Consider the following 21,043-nt stretch of genomic DNA (forward strand, 5'->3'; position numbering starts at 1 on the left):
TATATATATATATATATATATATATATATATATATATATATATATATATATATATATATATATATATATATATATATCAAACGAGTCCACATTTTTTCCATGAGTCTGTCTGGACAAATATGAACCATTAAATGCTTGAGATTAATGACTTAAATTTCGCCGAGTCCACATTTTTTCCATGAGTCTGTCTGAACAAATATGAACCATTAAATGCTTGAGATCAATGGCTTAAATTTCGAGATTAATGGCTTAAATTTCGCCAACGTGCCCTTCACTTACACAATTGCACAGTTGGTGAAATATATGTCCACACAACTCTTGAGAAAGAGTGGACAATTTTTGCAACATTGGCAAATATATGTCTATACATTTTTTTTCCTATATATATTTTTTGAAATTGACGTTTGACCATTTATCATTTCCGTGCTACATAGATTCACCCTTAGGTTGGATAGCACAAAATATTTTTCAGTTTCTAATGTGGATGTAGCTGTGACATACTCAATTTCTTTAGAGGACGAAGTGGGTCATAACTCATAATCTCTATAATTTTTTGTTTCTTAATATGTGATTTGAGTTTTAGTGTTTAGAAGTGATTTGAGTGGACAGAATATTGGAGCATACGACAGAGATTAAAGCCTAAAAGAGTAACATAGAGAGAGTATTAGGAGGAGCTGAGGCAGCCATCCATTCTCAAAATCATTGGAAGGCACTGTTGACTGTTCTACACTACAAACAGATTGTTCTTTGCTCCATTCAGTATGAAATGGAAAACCCAATACAATGCACAGAAGAAAATTTACTACAAATGAAAAGAATACACTGCACTGCTGCAATTCAGATTCCAGAACAATGAATCACAAGTTCCTGGTCCTTGTGATTTTTAAGTGTCCTCCTAGTACACGAAAACTGCTTTCATGTTAGCTGTTGAGGCTGAAGAGGAAGATGAAACCCGCATATCACCATCCCCGAAACTTAGCTTGGCTTGAATAGTATTTGTGTCTGATATCTGTCTCACAAACCGAGTAAAATTCGCGAAATTCCGAGAATCAAAAAAGTGTTTGTCCATCCTCACAAAGTTGAACGAAAAGTCTGATGTTTCCAGACCATCTGAGTAGAATTTTGACATCTTTAACACCTGTTCGAATGATTTGTCATCCAAACTGGTGGCCCAATTTTCACCCACCAGGGGAATATCACAGTATCTTGCATCAAGTAAGAGTCGTCTAAGATAACCTTCGGGACTGCTCATTAGATTTAGCTTTTGCTCGTCTGCATCTCGCATCTCGAAACATGGACAACACACGGTGAATCTATATCTACTGAACATGCGAACAATAGGTAAATACCCATCTCTAAGTGAAGTATTGTAATAACCAGCTGTTAGTTCTGATGGGTGAGATGGAGTACCATAGTGCCAATGGATCCCCGCCACTTTACCAGTCAAATTCACTTCAAAACCCCTAAAAATGCTCTCTGCTTCCTTGCAAATCCTTTCCCCATGAAGCAACAGCATCCCCGAGTACCATTTTAGGAAGAACTCTCCATATGCTGTGTTCCAAGAACCATCACTTTTGAAAAATTCTGTGCTTTCTGGGTCGTGCATCAAACTGCTAGCACCAATAGGGCCACCGTTTGCCCATTCACGCATACCTACTTCTCCAGCACAAGCATTCTGAGATGCCAGCATATACTGCCAATCAAGAAGAAAATAATCAAGTCTTAGCACTCAAGGAGAGATGTGTATCATTCACTCTGAAAATCCAAGGATACTCAACACTGTTTGCTTCATACCCTATCATAACATTGGAATTCACCAAGTTCACGCGAGCGCCATGCGCTTGTTAGCTTTTTTGGAGGGCATGAAGGATATCTTAACTCACCTCCGGGACCCATTCCAACTTGAATCCCCTGTGAATCATATCATGATCAATCTAAGAGATCTTTTCTAGGTATCATAATATAAAAAACTGCGTAAAAGCATGACACCAAGCATCTTACAGTTATGGTGGTTCCAAGGAATGCCTTGAAGGTTTCTCTAAAGTGCCTCATAAAATCAGTATATGCTTGCAGTGGTGATCGTCCATGCAAAATAGGCAGAACATCACATCCTAGGGAAATGTATTCCAAGCTCCGTCTCCCAAACCTGTCTGAATATGCTAAATCTGGATCCTTCTCCATTTCTTCTAGCACCCATTGAGGAAGAGGAACCCTTGCAGAAAAAAGCATTTGCAAATTTTAGGTTCAACGCACATAATAACATAGCACATTAAAGAGAGGAATGCTCAAGGATTTCAACTTTTAAGCAAGTAAATGCGTTTAATACTGTCATTGATACAATAAACTCTGAAAGATGAGGTTGTTTTTTACAAGCAAATCAGAACTAGGAGCTTATAGACAATTAATTTTTCAGTTATGAAAGTCACATTTCACTTTGGAGTTCCTGCATTTCTTTTAACTTGAGATTTATTGGCCCTCAAAGGAATATCCATAAATCAACAGGGCATTCTAGGCTTGTTATCCATAAAATAATAGTAGAATCACAGATGACCAATCACCATATTCCAGAAATTGATAGTTAAAAAGAAATCCAAAGACAGTTTGGAAACTATAGTAAAAAATTGTTGCATGTCTTTGAGCATTCAACCACAAAAAGATAACAAGTGAAAGGTGGTCTAAAAGACTTGTGGACTTTAGAACTAGCTTAATATGACATGGCCAACCAAAACCACTCATCAGCCTAGGTTTTGGGGGTAACCCCAGCCAAGATGGCTAAGGATACAAACTTGTAACAACAAAGTCACGAGTTCGAATCCCAACACTCTTGGTTTGAGCCGGTTAGCTATGGGCAACCTAGGTTGGTTTACCTCTTTGTGGTCCTTTGCCGGCTAGGGTCATCACAAGGTGGGGTACCAGTACACACTCTCGGGTAGTGGCTGTAGGTTTCCCTCGTCACCCCAAAGAATGGAGGTTTTTGAGCATATAGTAGCATTCTAAGATCATGCTTCTAGAGTCAAAAGACATATCAATTGCATACTGATAGGTCATTGAACAATAAATGAGCTTTCCACAGAGAAACACAGTTAACTAATCCAAGGATAAGGCCAAATAAGAAAGAGCTATCAAACTACTTGCCAAGATCACTAATCTGAAATCCATAAATCCAAGTGTTTCAACTGACTATGTGTGTGAGTTCTAGACTTAGATATTAATCTTGAACAACTTTCACTAGTTCATGCTAGTAATTGAAACCCAACAATATTCATTGCACTAGTGCTTAAAGGGTCTTCTAAAAAGTAGCTGTAATTCCAAAGCTAAGGAGGTGAGTAGTTCTGCTGAGTTACCCCAGTCAGTAAGAGAGAGTTTACTTCCCCTACTTACATGCAAGTTCCACTGAAAGTGAAAATCGTTCTTTTCTCTACTTTGATTGCCAGACAAGAACTTTTGTAGGACTATAAAATCTCCAGTAAGCCTAATGCTGTCACTGAGTTTACAACTTCTCATAATAGTCAATGAAAAATACCAACATTGCAAGCCTTCCCCCATTAGAGAGCATCATCGGGCTTGCAATGGGAAATACAGTTACATAGCTATGCAATGATAAGACAAAATAGCAAAAAAACTAAGTCTCCCTAAATCACTAATCTGAAATCCATAAACTATTGTAAAGCTTGATGCTATTACACCAGTAAGTTAACTCAATAGCAGGATTAGGAAATGCTGTCATAAGAAATTACTAGAAATACAACAGTTCGCATCAACCAGAGATTTATAATCTATTGAATTGGTTTATTATGCATACTAAGTGGGAAACAGAATAAATCGTAAAATGATGAAATGGTACCAACCAGAAGCGATCATCGGGCCCTGTGCCACACTGATGAAACGCCATTACAGCTCGAACCTTCAAGCGATGGCGCTTCGCCAACGCCACAATCTCCAAATAACCCTCCCAATTGTAAACCCTAGGCGATTCCCTCTCCACCAGCCCCCACCACACCTCCATCACGACTCCCTCCACTCCCATCGCCGTCAGCGCCCTGAACGAATGCTCCATGATCTTCTTCCTCGTCATCTGCCCCGACGGCGAGCTGACGGCGTCCACCGGGAGGGTCACGAACACCGACGAGCCGCGCCGGCGATTGTACGTCGGCACGCCGTGCAGCAGCTCGTAGCGGAGATCGCCGTCGGAGCCATTGGAAGACGCGGAGGAAGACGAGTCGAGCCTTGAGTACAACGTGAACTTCCGAGCCGGGAACCGAGTGTGGATCGGCGACAATAGTCCTACAGAAGCAGCCGCGCGGGCCGGGCCGACCCTACAGCAGCAGAACGACGAGAATCTCGGAGCGGATGGCGAAGCGATCGCCATTGTTAAGGAGATTTCAATGCTTCTTTCTCTGTACAAATGGATTTTCTTTATGAGTTCCAGTACTTATAACTGAATTGGGTGAGAATTGAAGAAGAAACTCAAGAAAGGCGGAAGAAACTGCCTAACAGAGTTTGTTCACTAGTCTCTACTCTCTACGATGTTCAGGTGAAATCCCCATCACAATTCCTTTTCTGAAAATTGATTTTTTTTTTCTAATTATTAAAAATGTTTCTCGGTACAGTAGTAACAAGAGGTGAATATAGACCACAACTTAATAGGGTCCATACATTTTCAGTAAGGACTATAATATTGCAAATTAAATATATGAATAATATATATAATACATTATATCACTATCCGCTTAAACTTTGAGTCACATTTGATATCATAATCACATTCACGTCACCTTATACTTGAATATGTATTTGATCAGATTGCTAACTTGGTAACCACAATGTTACAAATTCAAATTTTAATGAAAGTAACTATTGGCCGTCATGATTTGAACCGATCAACTATAAACAACTTAGAATAGCTTTGAAGTTTTTTGTTAGCTACTGTCACAAAACGGGATTTTCTAGTGACACAAGACGAAGTTTTTTTAGTGACCAATGCACACCCTCGAGTAGTTACTGCAAGTTTCTGGTCACTTGCCCGCAGCGGAGAAGGTTTCTGGTCACTCAAAAAAGTTTTAAAAATAAAAAATATGTACCCAATTATTTTTAAGATGTGGAAATTAGAGATATAATTTTATTCAAGAAACAAAGAACTTTTGATTCATACACTTTTGGTTCATACATTTCATCAATGTAATAATTATTTCAACCGAGTAAATGAGGAAGTAGAAATGCTGTAAGTACATGTTACACTATATCAGAATGCAAAGCGTATGGTCAAATCTTTAATCGGAAAGAAATGGCTGAGAACCGATAAGTGCAAGTTTTAGAGAGTTAAGGTTCAGATAATTGAAACTAAACACCAGCTCTTGGGTTGCCTGCACCTGCTGCCACAACACCCATGCCACCATCTGTAGTGACATCTGCCGTTTCCTGGGCAGTTGATTGTGTAATGGCAACCCGGTCACCATCAAGCTCATTCACAAGTTCATCAATTTTGCGGAACTGGTAAGGCCATCTGACGTTGTACAAAAACTGTCGAAGATCAAACCTGTTGTCCTCTGGTGAGTAACTCTGCACGATACAAAACGGTTGAGTATTGAGTGGCTTTTGGAGTTATAGACTAGGCGGGAAATTACAAGTGCATTTACTAACGGAAGAAATTCTTTATTTTTTCAGTTTGGAAAACTGGAGAATAGAAGTAAATGCAGGCTAATGAGGAGAGGTACCTCAGCATGGTATGAAGGCGTTAACACAGTCATCTTGTGTCTATTAATGGAATAGTACTTGAAGAAATACTTTACTTTATCAGCCACCTCCTTTGGCGTTAACTTTGTACCCCATTTGTAACAGAGATTCTGCAGTGCCAATTTTAATTCGTGATGCAAATAATAGTTATGAAACACAAAATAAGGTTCAAAATATATACTTCATATAAAGCGCAAACCTTAAACATTGATACAGGCCCACAGCGGAAAATCTTGCGCATTCTTCCATAAACCGAGAGTTCGTCATATGTCATTCCCATGTCCACTTCATCCAGCTGTTTCACATAAATAGCATCAGACTTCACATAATGTAACTCATATTCAGATTGGAACTGTTGTGCTTACATTCAACAAGCAGTCAAGAAAAACCTTCTAGTAGCAATGAACATATAAAATGCAGATATGGATTTCAAAAATAAATAAATAAATAAAATGCAGATATGACCAATAGATGTGCCCATAACTGTGACAAAAGACCAGGAAGAAGTATCCAGAACAAATGACTAAAAAACTAGTGTGCCAAAACTAAGACCTGGCTATAGTTGGATCGTATAGGCTCCAATTCAGCAGTGGGAGGGGCTGCTTCAATTTCTGCCAAGGATGAGTAACCAAGATGAATGGCTGCCCATCTCAGAAATGTTCGAAGATCCGTCTTACTGATACTTCCAATTGGATTTATATCAGCTGAACTGCAATCATACTGCAACATGCAGAGAGTTAAAAATTACATTGGTACGTTGCTTCCAATACATTAAGTGCATGCCATTTTTATGTTATGGAGTATTAACAGGTGATTCTGGCCATCCAAAATACAAATAAAACAAGAATGTGGTTCACCTTTGTTAGATAACCACGCAATGCTTCATCTACATTGGAGCTACCCAAAACCAAATAAAAACCTGGTTTACTATGAACCCATGGCAGGAGTGATGCTAGCATGAATGCTAGGACCATTCTGACTCGAGCTTGAATATTTTGCAGTGCCAAGTTCTCAGTGTTTGATCCCCCATCTACCTGGAAATGAAGAATCAGTAAGTCAATATTGTCAAATAAAGAAGGTCCCTTAGTCAAATAAGTGAACTAAAAATGGTTCTCCCAGAATGCTTGAACATCCAATCAATACCAACTTATCTATTGGCCAAAATATACTTGCTATTAAGATATCTTTTAGTTAATAAACAACAAAAATGAAGTTTCAACCATTATACCTTATAGCGTGGACGCTTCCCAGTAAGTGTTTGAAACAAAGAGATCAGAGAAGAGACCACTACATCTATGCTAACATTAAGATGCCATGATCCAATTTCATCTGCCAGAAGCTTTGCCCTAGATGTGGTGGCTTCAGAACTATTGTAAACATTACACAGAATCACCAAGATGAGGACAGTTTGAAACAATGAATTCTAAAATTCAAACAAAAGAAGACACTTGACAGTTTTGCTTTCATTTTCTGGTGCACTATAACCTAATTGACAGGGCCATTGTTGCTATATTTGATTAGTACTGACAACTTGTCGATCTAGATGATTGTTTTTATGCATTTATTTTGATAGAAAATTAATTTACTAATCAATGGACTGCTTGTCCCGAACATATGGAAAGGAAAGCAGATAAACATGAATTCCAAGAGTTTTGAGTCAAAGATGCTACTGCACCAAATTTGGAAGTAATTTCAGTTCACACTTTGTCTCCTAATTGAAGGGCCATTTATATTAAAGCACAAAGTAGAGTTGGCTCTGTCCTAGTTCATCTGCCAACATTTCCACCCTAATTGGTTTCAGTTCATAAATAATAAATATTTTTATTGTTATTGACTTTCTTTATAGTTTGTTCTTCCTTTAAGCATCTCCTAGATGCCTTTTCTTTTTTTAATGACTCAAATCATTACTTACCAAAAATAAATAAATGATGTTTTAGACTTTTAGTGGTGGTTTAATACAGAATTGCTTGACCAAAACAAGGATGTATAAATTAATTCCAAGTCCAGCGCAATTTTGCAAGCAACTGCAAAGATTTAATACTGTAAATTCTTTTCTTTCTTTCTTTCTTTCTTTTTTTGGGCAAGTATAACTGTAAACATATCAAAATTCAAAATTACCTAGGTTAATCTAGATCCAATATCATTATATTAGATAAGAAACTTAGATGTTTAACACATGAACTCTTAAATACATAGTAAGGTAAGGTGCAAAGGCACAATAGTCTTAAAAGCATACCTATTTTCAGATCCCATGAAAACTGTATAAAATATCCGTTTAGCAAATTCTTTGCTATCTGTTGGGAACTTTCCATCAGTGTAATGGCCAATTCGCATAGCATCAGCTTTGACTTGTTCATCCCCATTTGCAATTTCTGCATATCACATGCATTTTTCTTATTAATAAGTACTTCTACATTCAACAGTCATTCAGGTCTACATTAATTGGGAGGCCTGGTTGCCTAATGCCTAGCGAAGAAACTTCTCAAACCACTTGAATTATTTTCACTAGGCTGAGTTAGTCAAGCTGAGCAGTTGACCCTGCTATTGAAGCTTGGGTCTTTCAAAAAGTGAGCATACATTAATGTAATTGTAGTCCATGGTATCAGCCTAAGACTCAGTACAAGAGATCTCAAGTTCAATTCCCCGTCCCTCAAATTTATTACCCAAAAGAGAAGCATTGATCTTCATACTCGGCTCACTTAAACAGGTCAAACCAAACTCAAGTATTCAAATAAAATTCCAAAATAAACAGGTTTAGCACAACTTTTATCATTAAAAAGCAAACTTTTCACCAAAGACTATTCAGTTAGACTGTAAAATGGGGTGATAAAATAATATGAGATTCATGTTCAGATGAAAAGGGACTAAGGGAGATTAAAGTACCTTTAACTACAAGCTGACACATTGATCCAACTATTGCGGCAACAGAGGAACTATCTGCACCACCTGAAAGTGGGAGCAAAAAACCAGATGCACCACTTCTTCTTAAATAATCCCATAGCCAGCAAGCAGGCCCAAGAGATATTTCCTCCTCGGGGGAGTGATACCTAATCTACAAACAGTAAGCAAAGCTGACTATGCAAAGTTTTGATTGAGGAAGCTAAAACATGGCTGATTGTAGCAAAAGCCAATCAGCTTAGACAACCACTAGAATTGCTAGATGAAAAGAAAAAAACACATTTGAGCAAACAGAGAGATGAAACATTACAAGAAAAAACAAATGTAATGGCCTTTTAACAAGAAAGCAAGAGGTCTTATTACCTTAAGAGGACTAGATAGTGACCTTTGGAGATTAAAGGATTGGCAAAGCTTGTAAGCAACAACTACTGCAGAAACTTTTGGTTTGCAACTAGCCTGCTCTTGAAAACTACTGATAGATGCTCTAAGACTAGCAACCTAGCATATAAAGCAAAAGGAAAAATTGGTAATCGATTAGCTAACAGTATAATATATTAATAAACAGCATATAAATAATGTATTCCAACTGCAACACAACAGAAAAGCAAGATGTTTTAGAATCATACATTAGGTAGAAACATTCAACTAGTATAACTTTGTAAAATAAAAGCAACAATAATCAAGCTTTATTTAGCTTTTTAAAACTATACTGATTTATCTAGTAAAAACTATACTGAATATGCATTTTAGGCATATCACTAAATACATGACAATCTTGAATGTCTCCCATAGCTACTCATGAAACCCAGATGAGTGCAAGCAAGTGATAAATCAAAATGCCACCTCAATTCCTTCTCAACTCTTATCAAATAAATCCGTGACTTCTAATTACAATGTAAGAAGGGAGGTCCAAGTTCCATGGCATCCCATTATTCACAAAATAATAAATAATCTAAATGCCATTTTTTTTACATTAAGAACCATACAAAAGAAACAAATAACAAAATACAACAGTACTTGAAGAATGGAAAAGAGCAAATGAATATAATGATTAATGAATGTGTCTCATGCATTGTATCATACAAGTTACTGGCAATGCAAAATCAGAATATAAGAACTTAGGCACAGGAAAAAGGCATGTTTTTACAATGTAGACCCATGCTTTAATTTTTTCAATTAAGAGTTTGCACCATACCGCATCTAGGTCAATTTCAGCAAACACCATTTCAACATCCTTCAGAGAAAATTGTGAACCTTGAGCTAAAAGATCTCCATTCACAACCACACAAGAACATCCATCTGCAGAACAAAAAATAATCAAATAGGCCATTTTCCTAATTCCATAACTCAATAGTTAAGAGCAGAATTGCTAGTAGAATGAGTAAAAAGCACTAAAATAAGGAACTAAAATCCTACAAAGAAATATCAATAAGTTTAATCAAAACAAGAGATATTTTAAACTGAAAAGTGAATAGGTTGCATGCTATTACCAAAATAAAGCCGACCGCCATCACATCCTTGTTGATTGCTGTACATGTATACTCCTCCACGCATGTGCGTGGCACTTATGAAAGCACGAATGCGAAGATCAAGCTTTCTTAATTGATGATGACTTCCACTTGCATTCATAAACACTTCAACGCCATTCAATGCAAGTTCACCATGGGGTGGTGAAGGTACAAAAAGTTCCTCACAAACTTCAGCTGCAACAGCTCTGAGGGAAACATTTATTCCAACACGTTAGATGTGTCAGCTCTGTCAAAAGTTTGGTGCCTGTTAACCAAATGCCTCACTTTGGACTAGATTTAATGCTACTATAAATCAGGCATTGTTTTAGTTATATGTTCAGAAGCATTTAGGCAGAGAAGTCTCTCAGAAACAGTTTATGAATTGAAAATTTTTGGATTTCATAACTTCTGTGAAATTAAAATCTTAGATCAAAATCTATGAATATTTAATATCACTGTGAAGAAAAATAGAAAGGATAGACATAACCTACGTGTCTAAGAACTGGATATAGCCATAGCCAAATGGCACAGTTGTCTGAGACAAAGCTTCAGAAATTTCACTTGGGAGCTGAAAATCCTCAAGATCTCTTCTCTTCCATGCGGTAAACCATCGAAGTTCCCTGTAGTTTCCATCATTTGCTAGCCACATCTTGGGCCGTATCATTAATATTTTCCTGTTAAGACAAAATACTTGACAGTTGTAATGCTCTGACCCTTTGACAACAGGCATTCCAAAACTACACAATATGCCATCTGTCCAATCACCTAGTAGTAATTCTTTTAAGCACTCCCACCTGCAAATTTGCTAGAACATGAGCATCCTTTGTAAAAACTGAAGGTAGCGCAAATCAACAATTTACTATGCAGATTAAAGTACGGAGTAACATTTTAATACACCAATATAAGAACAAAATTAACATCTCCTTGCACTAAAACTCCTTTTTTTTAATATCTATTTATCAACATTATCTTAATTCTAATGGGACGCAGACTTGTTTCAGTGTACACAGCTTTGACTGAGTAACTAAAATTCACTTACTTTTCAGCTCAGTTCTAACAATCTGAAAATTTCTGAATACGAGCGAGATTCAAAGAAGCTTACGCATGAGAGACGGTGTCGAGTTCGAGGAAATGATCCTCGCAGCCATAGCCAGTGATTTCGAGCTCGGGGCCGAGCCTGATCACAGCTCCCGCCGCTTTAGCCCTAGAAATCGAATCCTTTATGTTCTTCATATTGCAGTCGAAATCCATAGCCCATTGGTTTAAATTGCACGTCGCCACTTTCAACAGCCTCATCTTTTCTTCTTCACTCGGCTTCAATTGCTCTGCGAAAAAAATTTAAATTTCTCAACACCGCATGCATAGAAATGGACCTTTATATATGTATGGCCTTGGAGATGTTACACGAATCGCGAGGCTAAGATCATTTTTAGCCGTTGGATTGGAAGAATCTTGAGATGGAATTTGATTCCGTTGGTATAATTTCACAGTACGTGGCGGTTGTTTCAACTTTCAACCCAATGGTCCAATTCTACTACCGTGCACCGTTTGATGGGTCGGACTAGACCCGGAAGTTTGACGAGTTGGGTCTTAGCTGACCCGTTTGACGGGTTATGCATAAATTTTTAAGAATAATTCTACATGTATTCCCAATTCACACTCACATTTTTTACTTCATATGAGTTGGCATGTTTTGATTGATCAATTTAATAGGGGACCATGATGTTTGTCAATTCTCCTTTTTTTCATCCTCCAATCAAATTTGAACACAATTGGGAGTATGATTTTGGAAGTGCATCTAGTATTTTTGAATTTTTAATTGTTCGACGGATTAGAAACGAGTAAAATGAAGTGAAAATTTCCGTATCTAAGACTTCAATACTTACCAACACTTTTTTAGTTGAATCTTTTGTACATAATTTTTTAATATAATTTAATTTACAAGTTATTACATAAAAGTAAAATTTTACTTTATATACATCATCGAGTAGTAATTATCGGTGTCTCTCGTCATCAAAAGAAGGAAAAAGAAAAAATGAATCTAACTCTTTATTTATCAATTAATGTATGTCACGTCAATAACGAATAAAAAACATAATAAAGTGAAAATAAGTACGAAGTAATTCATATATATTATATGTATATCTTTTATCACTTTTTAATTTGAAATTAATGGTTTTTTCCTATCAAGTAAGAGCGGTCAGGGAACATTTGTTTTTCTTTGGTTTGCAAAGTATATTTATTATTTAGAGAACTCATTTTTTTAATGTATAAAAATGTAAGAAAAAAAATGAGTTTACCAAAATGAAAAAATAGAGGATTTTATGAAAAACCATAGAATTGGAGAGGTGGAAGGATGGAAAATGAAAAACTTTTAAGTTTGCATTTCCATTCTAACCAATTCAAATTTGGATCTTATTGTAAGGCTCTATGCTTAGTAATATAAACTCGTTCATTTTTTTTTTTGAATACTATTGACCTCTTACTTGAGAGGACCACAACTATGCCGCTTGATCACAAGGTCTTTGGTTTTTAAACTCGTTCATTTGATCATACTTCTTTCCACTTGTTCATTTTACCTGTAATATTATTGTTTAGCACTTATGGTTGTGGACTGTGGTATAGTAATTTCACACCAAAGATAATAGTTGTAAAAGAAACAATGGAATTTCATATGTATTATTCATTTTTTTTTTTTACATTTGATCTTCAATTATTAATTTTGACACATTTGGTACACATGTATATTTGTGTTGTCATACTTGGTCCTACGTCTAGCAACTATTTGCCGAAAAATGTAAAATTTCTCTCATTCAGAGTTGCTACAAGGAAAATTTTGTCCATACTTTGCCCTTATAATAGCTCTAGACATAAGAAAGTTGAGTGATTGCTAAGAGATTTGGCTAAAATAATCAAATATATTACAACAAAAGCATACACACACATACACTAAATGTGGCAAAATTAATAGTTGTGGACCAAATGTGAAAAGTGAATAATAATTAGAGGATCAAATTAAAAGTGGCAATACCTATTGTATCAACTTTTTTAATTAGATAAAAAAAAATTTTGAAATAATTAATTAGATAAATTATTAATATTATTATTGGTTATTTCATCTAACATTTAATATATTGATTCACCATTTTTTTACACTTAGACCAAAGGTATTTATGTTGTATTTAAATTGGTAGAATGTGGAATGAGAGAAAATGAGAAAGAAAAGTGCAAAGAAAATAAGGTATTGTGTTTGGATTAGAAAAATGATGAAAGTGAGGAATGTAAATGATATTTGATGGTGTAAATTGTTTCAGTTAATCATAACTAGCTGAGTAGGGGAGGGGAACAAATATTCTAAGCGAGTGAATAAATTACATGAAAATACCATTAATGAGAACTAAAGTATATATTATAATTCCATTAAATAAGATTAAAAAAAAAACAAATAGAAAATAAAAACAAGATATATTGAGGATGACTGGATGAGTGTACAATTAGCAAACTAGAGATGTCAACCTCAACCTCACTCACGCCGCCAATCTAAAAGTTTGAAGTTTATTATAACATCTTGATGAAATTACTAAGATGAAATTACTAAGATGATAATCCTTATTTATGAGTTATTATGTTGCAACTTCATTGGCTAAAATATGTAGCAAGGCAACACGATAAAGTACACAGTGATTACGTTGGTTTGTCCAAAGTATCGATCGTATGCTAAAAAAAAAACAGACAACAAACTACACATCTAGGGAATCAAACCCCAGTTAATACTGTGGGAGGGTACTATGATACCACTACATCAAATGCGCTTTTTGTTTCCTAATCTTTAAACGTAGTTACTAGAACTTAAAAGTGAAACATAGGGCTTTCAAATTTGGAAAGAACAAGAACTAATTTGTTCAATTGATTGCTTTACCGATTGACCTGCCTTCTTCATCATTTTAGACGAGGTGGATGACCAATAATCTGTTGAAACCGCCAGTCTCTTCTTGGTTGTGATTCTAATTGGCTCTGGTTCACCTGAGTTGATTCTAAGCGGGAAATTTAGCAAGGCACAAGCTCCTCGCATGCAGAACGCTGCCCTGTCATAGGTCACCGCTACGTCCTCCGCCGTTTCATATGTCTCCAGCCACACCCAAGCCCCGTTCTTAGCAGGGTCCCTTATCTCCGCCGCGAACTTGCCCCAGGGTCGCCTCCTCACTCCCTTGTAGTGCTTCTCAACTAGGGTGGCACCTCCACTTTCGGAGGAGGCACCACCGTGAAATCCAAAATCGTCGAAAACTCATGGAAACCCATTGTTTCTAGCTCTTCCTTGACCACGAGAGAGGGTGTTTCGTCCTCGTCGACCCAAAACAATCACTTGTAGGGATTTCTTTACATTTATCGCGTATATAGATGAGAACGACGAGGAATTATACGCTTAACATGGAATTAAACATCTTGATGAAACTACTAATCAAATGATAATCTTTATTATTATTATTATTATTATTTTGGTGAATATAATAAATGATACTCCTTATTGATTGAATGTATTATGTGATGAGAAATTATATGCATTTGTGCGATTGTGCACATTTATTTTCCCATCTTAGGACTAAAAAGAGTGACACAAAAACCTTAAAAAAAATACACAGTGAAATGCGCATCCGGGGAATCGAACCCCGGTCAGTACCGTGGGAGGGTACTATGATACCACTACACCAGATGCGCTTTTTGTTGTCCAGTCTAGAAATGTAATTAGTAGAATGTAAAAGTGAACATAGGGTTTTCGTTAGCTCCATTGATGCTGCTGTCAGCGAACTCGCCGCTTCATAGATGAGCTTAAAGCCGTATAGCCAATTCGTTCGGTAGGCTTCTCCTTAGACCTTAGCTTCCGAGGTTTATGATTTGGTACGCCATCTCCGACTCTCCTCTCTTGACGACGAACAACCTCACAACTTTCTCTGCGCTTTTGCTACTTCAGTAAGTAAAAAAGAAATTGGCCTTCATTCACACGATTATGCATAAATTCTGGTTTATTGTGATTATGCATAAAGTCTGGTCTACTGTGATTATGCATAAAGTCTGGTTTACTGTGATTATGCATAAACTGCATTCAAAATTTGCATATTACTGTATTTTTTATTATTTATTGCATTTGTTTTGAGTACAATTAAATCTGATCCCTGTTGAGCATTGATCATTGTTGAGTACAACATATCATCTCCATGACTACATCCGCATTGCTGTAATCATGGAATCTATAATGATTGAATTAACATCAAGCAATATTTTTGTTCTAGCTCTGGTTTTCCGACCTATATATTCAAATTGCTATGATTTTTGATAAACTGGAACTACAAAAAGACCATTCGAAACTTGGTTGTTAGACATTACCAGCGTCCCTATGTGGCTATGCCCCATTTTCCTTGGAGCAAAGCAGCATCCGGAGGCATTTTTGGATGATATACAGCCTCGCCCTTTTCCCCTTCAAAATCTTGCTTCTTGGTTCCTTGATTCCTGCTACCTTGTTCCCTGAAGTAGAGGCTTTTGATGGTGTAGATTGTATCACGATTTTATTCATTTTTGTTTATTGACTGTTTTGGGCTGCCTGGAGAAGAAGTGGGGGTTGTGTATCTCCTCTAAACCTCAGCAAGAGTTATGGGTTTTGATTTCTTTGGAGTGACACACCTGTTATTTATTAGGTTGAAATGTGAAGACTGTTGCCACCAGGCTGTTGACAGTGAAACAGGGCCATGGTTTCTGCTTCTTTAGTGCCCTCTCTTTAAGCTGGGGGGCTGATAAGCTCATAAATCTGATTTCCATGTTAACTTCCTTGTCTGTCTGTTGTCTATGCTTTAGCTTAACTAAAAGGACAAGAATAGTCTGCAGGTGTTTAATGTTTGACCAGATCATTCAAATAATGAATCCACACCTGATGCTGATAGGACACCTGGTCTTCCTTTTCCAGTCATACACTGGCATCTGGGATCTTTTCGGTTTCTGCTGCTCTTCTTCTGTGAAGGAATCCAATAAATTGTTGCTAAATATCTTGGCAAAAATCATTTCTGATTGTGCCCTTATTCTTGTTTGTTTTATTATCCAGAAGAAATATTTTGCTACTAAGGGAACATATGTCTATATAGATAAATATGTGTGTACATCTGTGTTTGTATACACACACACACATGCATTTTTTCCATGTTTGACATAATTTCATCCTACATTTACCTTTTCTAATTCATTATTTTATATCTAGCTTTATTTATCTTTTCTCTGTGGGAAGTTATCTTTCCTGACAGCCACCAATTGGTTTTCTAGATATGACCTTCATTTTGGGTCTGAATTTTTTGGTGGTTCAAGTTTGCCTGTACTGAAAGCTCTTATGATGAATTTACAAGTTATTTATGTCGTTCCAATTTCTGAATCTCTGGTTTTGTATTCAGAGTGGTTGTGGAACTGAAGGGACAACTGAGGAGTTTTGCTTACAGGCCCTTGACTGCATTTACATCTGCATTGAATTGTAATCTGTGTGTGATTTCATGTCAGCAGTTTAGAAAGCTATCATCTCTTTTTTACTTTTCTTCTTCTTTCTGTCTTTTTTTTTTTTTTTTTGGTTTTTTTTTTTAAAATATAAAACTTAAGGTTTCTTCACTGCTAGAAAAGCTTCCTTGCTTTTGTTGATGAGCTTGACCTTGAGTTTCAAGATAGAATAAAGCATCTAAACATTCTAAGAAGTTCCATCATTGTCCAAGAGGTCTGATTATTGGCTCCTGTTTTTGGTTGAGTACAATTATTTTTTGTATGTGAGCAATAGATAGCAGAGTAACACAAAGGAGTTCATATGTTTTCTAAAACCTTACAAGAAGTATTGGGGAAATTGGACAATGGTTTGATTGCTGGATAACGAATGGTAATGCATCAAGTTATCCAAGCAGATGCCTTTGGAAAAACCTTACTAAACATTCCTACTTTCATTACAATAAAGGCCATCATTTCGACTTTTTGAATCTTCCAATTGTTTTAGGGCATTTGTACATATAAATTGTAGATTGGAAAGCTTTATACTAGAATAAAAAGCCATTTGCCTCAAACTTCATTCCGTGGGGGATTTAGTTAATTTATTTTGCCTTGTACATATTAGTTTCCACCTTCTAAGAGACTCTGTTTGCATAGTAATTGAGGCATCCTTCCTGACTTATGATCTAGAATGCGCTTTACCCAATTTGATACATAAGCTCAAATTGATTTATCCCATTGAAAAATGTTAGAAAAAGATTTTAAAAAAAGGTTACAGATGAAGCGTGGACTGAAATTTATCCTACGCATGCTAAATTTCATCCATATTACTTTTTCTATAACAAGTCTTTGTTGTGCTAGGTTACCTGGTCCTATTGAGTGTGGTGCTCATGTTTAAGGCCATATCATAAATGAATTAGTTTTTGCTACATTTTATGATGTAATATTATATCTCTTTTTCTTCATGTTGTACTCACATCAGAGAGGAACTGATAGCCCTGGGCTTGGAGGCCTCTCCTGTCCTCAAACTACTTGACGCGAGGGACCATCCTTGTTTCGTGCTGTGTGAATTTGCGGGTGACGTGACAGTTCGTAACTTTTCAGTGTGTTCAAAGGGCCAGCTTTGCCTGCAGCACTTGCATCTTATTTGACAATGCAGAACAGCTATGGTAAAGTACCTCACTTGTTCTAATTATTATTCAAAAAAGTAAATTGGAATCTATTTATCTTATGCATTGTTTTGACAACTCTTAAGTCATGTGGATTTTTCTATATTGAGTTCCCTAATGGTTGTTGAAGGTTCAGATCAGCAGAGGCAAGATCATTGGCTCAAGACCACTGTGAGGTGGAGAAGGACAACTAATGGGGCTTACAAGAACACAGGTACAATGCATCAAAGTTCTGGCTTCTGACATAAATGGTTAACATGGAGGTAGTGGCCAACTGTATACCCCTAATAAACCAGCCTTAATTACATCATTTGATAGTTTCATAATGTCAATTTAATTTCCAAACTTAAAAAAGGCCTAATAACCAATTAATAATAAAAAACCCAAACTTTTGCTAACAACTACATTTTTAGCAACCCTTTTTAATTTTTATAATTTATATGAAATGTTTTTTTTTCTTGTTTGCAACTTTAGTGGGTTCTTAAATCTGGTCAGTTTTAACTCAATCTGCTGCCTTCACAATAGTCTTATTTTCTACCTTTGTAGTTCAATCATTTAGTTATTATCATTCCTAAGAGTGCTATATAATTTAGAAACAATGATCCGAAAAGATATAAAATAAATAAGAGGGTTGAATTTGGTAATTTTATGGAAAAAGATGTTCTGGATGGAAATTTTTTAAAATACAATGGTAGACAATAAGATTATTATGAAAAGTTGGGTTTGATGAAAATGAAAAAAGTTGGTATGAATTGTAAAAAATGAAAGGTTGGGCTAAAATCGCAATTGAGTGCAAATGTTTGGTTTCTTACAATTATTAGAGCTTAAACAAAACTTACTGACTTTATTGAAGAATGTTACCCAGATTTATGTCATTCTTTTTTAAACTGATGATGCCTGCACAGCCACAATTATTGGTCAAGTTAAGCAAAATTTTCTTTGGAATTGCAGAGAGAGAGAGAGAGAAGTGGTCCTTTCTGTAAAACTTAACTGCTGTGTTTATTGGTGGTGCTTTTTTGTAGGTGGAGACTACATGAATCCATCCAGATGGGTGTGGATGGGGTTGCAGGGTAAAGTGCTGAAACTTGAAAGTGGAGCACCCTGCACCCACCAGTGAGGTTGAACATTAGAATAGTATGTACATTTACTTAGCAGCAGAAGCAAATATGATGAAACTTCATATGCTCTGTTCTGTTCTGTAAATTGTCACGGGAGGGAAGCACTACAAGCCAAAGCATGTTCTTTAATTTCGTCCTGTGAGTCTGTGGCCACCCCACCCAGTGCCTTGCGCACTACCTTCTGCATCTTATCACTATAATTTTGCCGAAACAACGTTTTCATGGCAGCAACTTAATCTTGTTTGGGTGAAAGTCATCTGATGCCCAAAATCAAGAAACGCTTGTTTCAGAGCTCCACCCACACAAAAATGGCAATCTTTGCCACCCCATTCTATGGAATCTCTTCTACTGTCACGTTGTTTTCATATTTGGAATCTCTCTCTCTCTCTCTCTCTCACACACACACACTTTTGTACGTTTAGATTAAACTACAAGGTTTTTGACTACAAAATCTCTAATAATACTAGCAAAAATCTCTCTCTGGGCACACTTCTTTATCAATCTTTTGCAATTGGGTTGCTATAATAAAATTATGAGTAACAAAATAAGAAGATTGCGAAGAGTTTATATATATGTTTGATTTTATATTTTAGGTTATATTGATCAATTTACTTTAATATCCTCAATAAGTAAATAAATATATGTCATTTGTGTGTGTATTGTTTATTTATTTGTGTATAATTATACATAAATGTATGTAAGTCAATGTGTGGCCTCTTCAAACATACCCAAAAAAAAATGTAAGTCGGTATGTATATATTAACGGGACAAATCCCAACTAAGTTAGTCAAATGTTGACTTGGTAATTATAAGATTACAAATTGAAAACTCTCAACGAGGGCAGCCTTTAGCTATTGACAATGGTTATATAATACGGAGTAGTACCATACAGATATACTTTGTAATAGATAATTTTAGACAACTTCTTTCGTACAAGATATATAGGGGAAGATACATACTCTGATTATTTGTATCAAATTTCATATTATGCTTTTACATTTTTCACAAGTTATAAAATCTGATTAAAAAAAAAAACATTATTTGATATAAATAACATTTTAGCCTTGTAACTGAAACCTTCCATTTGATGAAATAAGAATCAGTTTGGTGCCATCTTTTTCAAATCTCTGTTTCTTTTATGAGATATATAATTGGTTGGCATGAAGAATACTTATCTCTAATCCTTGGTCCTTGGATGATTTCCCATGCTCTATTGACACATCATAAATGATCTTGTGACAGCTCAAACCACTAACTTATCATAATCCAAATTAGTCTAATACATACCCAGCTAGTTGATCCCCTAAATTAGGTACAAGAGATTTGGTGCCATAAGCAGTGATGTCAATTCTTCAAATGCTTTAATTTATGCACTGATTACTAATGGCAGTGCTCATCAACTCACATAATAATAATAATAATAATAATAATAATAATAATAATAATAATAATAATAATAATAATAATAATAATAATAATGTTGCTGAGTCAGTGGAGTTTGCTTCATTAAACTCACTAATCTTTTGTCCACATCACATCAAACCCATGAAATGACAAAAGGGTGGGCACATCCTAGCTTTGTGGATGCATGACGTCAACTCATATATACATGCATATATAATTTATGGCAATTAAGATGCTTAATTAACTCTTAATTATTGAAGGTTTGTGAGTTGTAAGGTATATAGTTGATAGATACTATTTTTGGGTGTCGATGAAAATTCATAGCCACTATCTGACGATTCATGTGTACTATATTGGATAAACATTGTTCATGTATAATAACCCGTAAACTACATAGGAGATCGAGGTAAATTGCATTAAGAACTAGAGAGACCATGTACAATTAAGATGCTTAATTAATTTACTCTTAATTACTTGGGGTTTGTAAGGTGTGTTTTGTAATTGTTAGATACTATTTTATGGAAGACAGAGAAAAATTCGCAACCATTGCTTAAGCGTATGCAGTAGATAAACATTAATTACTCTTGTGTAATAGCTTGTAAGTCACATATGAGAGATAAATCGCACTAAAAAGAGCATGTACAACGAAATATACTACGAGAGTGTTGTTGTGTTGGCAAATGGCAATTAAGAAGCTAAGTTTAATTAA

The 21,043-nt window shown here is 35.8% G+C and overlaps 2 protein-coding genes, 1 long non-coding RNA gene and 1 other non-coding gene across 4 annotated transcripts; 1 reads left to right on the forward strand and 3 right to left on the reverse strand.

Annotated features, from left to right (window-relative positions):
* Positions 1–632: 632 nt before the first annotated feature.
* On the reverse strand, positions 633–4,547 carry LOC116033707 (beta-amylase 1, chloroplastic-like). Its single transcript, XM_031276476.1, has 4 exons — positions 3,849–4,547; positions 2,002–2,212; positions 1,795–1,911; positions 633–1,693 (listed from the first exon to the last, which is right to left on the reverse strand). The coding sequence occupies exons 1-4, from the start codon at positions 4,367–4,369 to the stop codon at positions 896–898; spliced, it is 1,647 nt and encodes a 548-aa protein (XP_031132336.1). The 5' UTR covers positions 4,370–4,547; the 3' UTR covers positions 633–895.
* Positions 4,548–5,088: 541 nt separating this feature from the next.
* LOC116033692 (glutamine-dependent NAD(+) synthetase) lies at positions 5,089–11,633 on the reverse strand. The gene is made up of 14 exons (XM_031276450.1): positions 11,544–11,633; positions 11,242–11,464; positions 10,631–10,933; positions 10,122–10,345; positions 9,827–9,930; positions 8,995–9,129; positions 8,617–8,785; positions 7,970–8,105; positions 6,962–7,100; positions 6,591–6,767; positions 6,286–6,453; positions 5,933–6,028; positions 5,715–5,843; positions 5,089–5,559 (listed from the first exon to the last, which is right to left on the reverse strand). Exons 2-14 carry the CDS (start codon positions 11,433–11,435, stop codon positions 5,341–5,343), a joined length of 2,193 nt encoding a protein of 730 aa, XP_031132310.1. The 5' UTR covers positions 11,436–11,464; positions 11,544–11,633; the 3' UTR covers positions 5,089–5,340.
* Positions 11,634–14,784: 3,151 nt separating this feature from the next.
* On the reverse strand, positions 14,785–14,855 carry TRNAG-CCC. The gene has a single exon. It is a non-coding gene; the product is annotated as a tRNA-Gly (tRNA).
* Positions 14,856–14,941: 86 nt separating this feature from the next.
* LOC116031698 lies at positions 14,942–19,431 on the forward strand. The gene is made up of 4 exons (XR_004100639.1): positions 14,942–15,107; positions 17,626–17,812; positions 17,943–18,026; positions 18,835–19,431. It is a non-coding gene; the product is annotated as an uncharacterized LOC116031698 (long non-coding RNA).
* Positions 19,432–21,043: the final 1,612 nt, after the last annotated feature.

Source organism: Ipomoea triloba, chromosome 10, assembly GCF_003576645.1.
Source record: "Ipomoea triloba cultivar NCNSP0323 chromosome 10, ASM357664v1".
Taxonomy (NCBI): domain Eukaryota; kingdom Viridiplantae; phylum Streptophyta; class Magnoliopsida; order Solanales; family Convolvulaceae; genus Ipomoea; species Ipomoea triloba.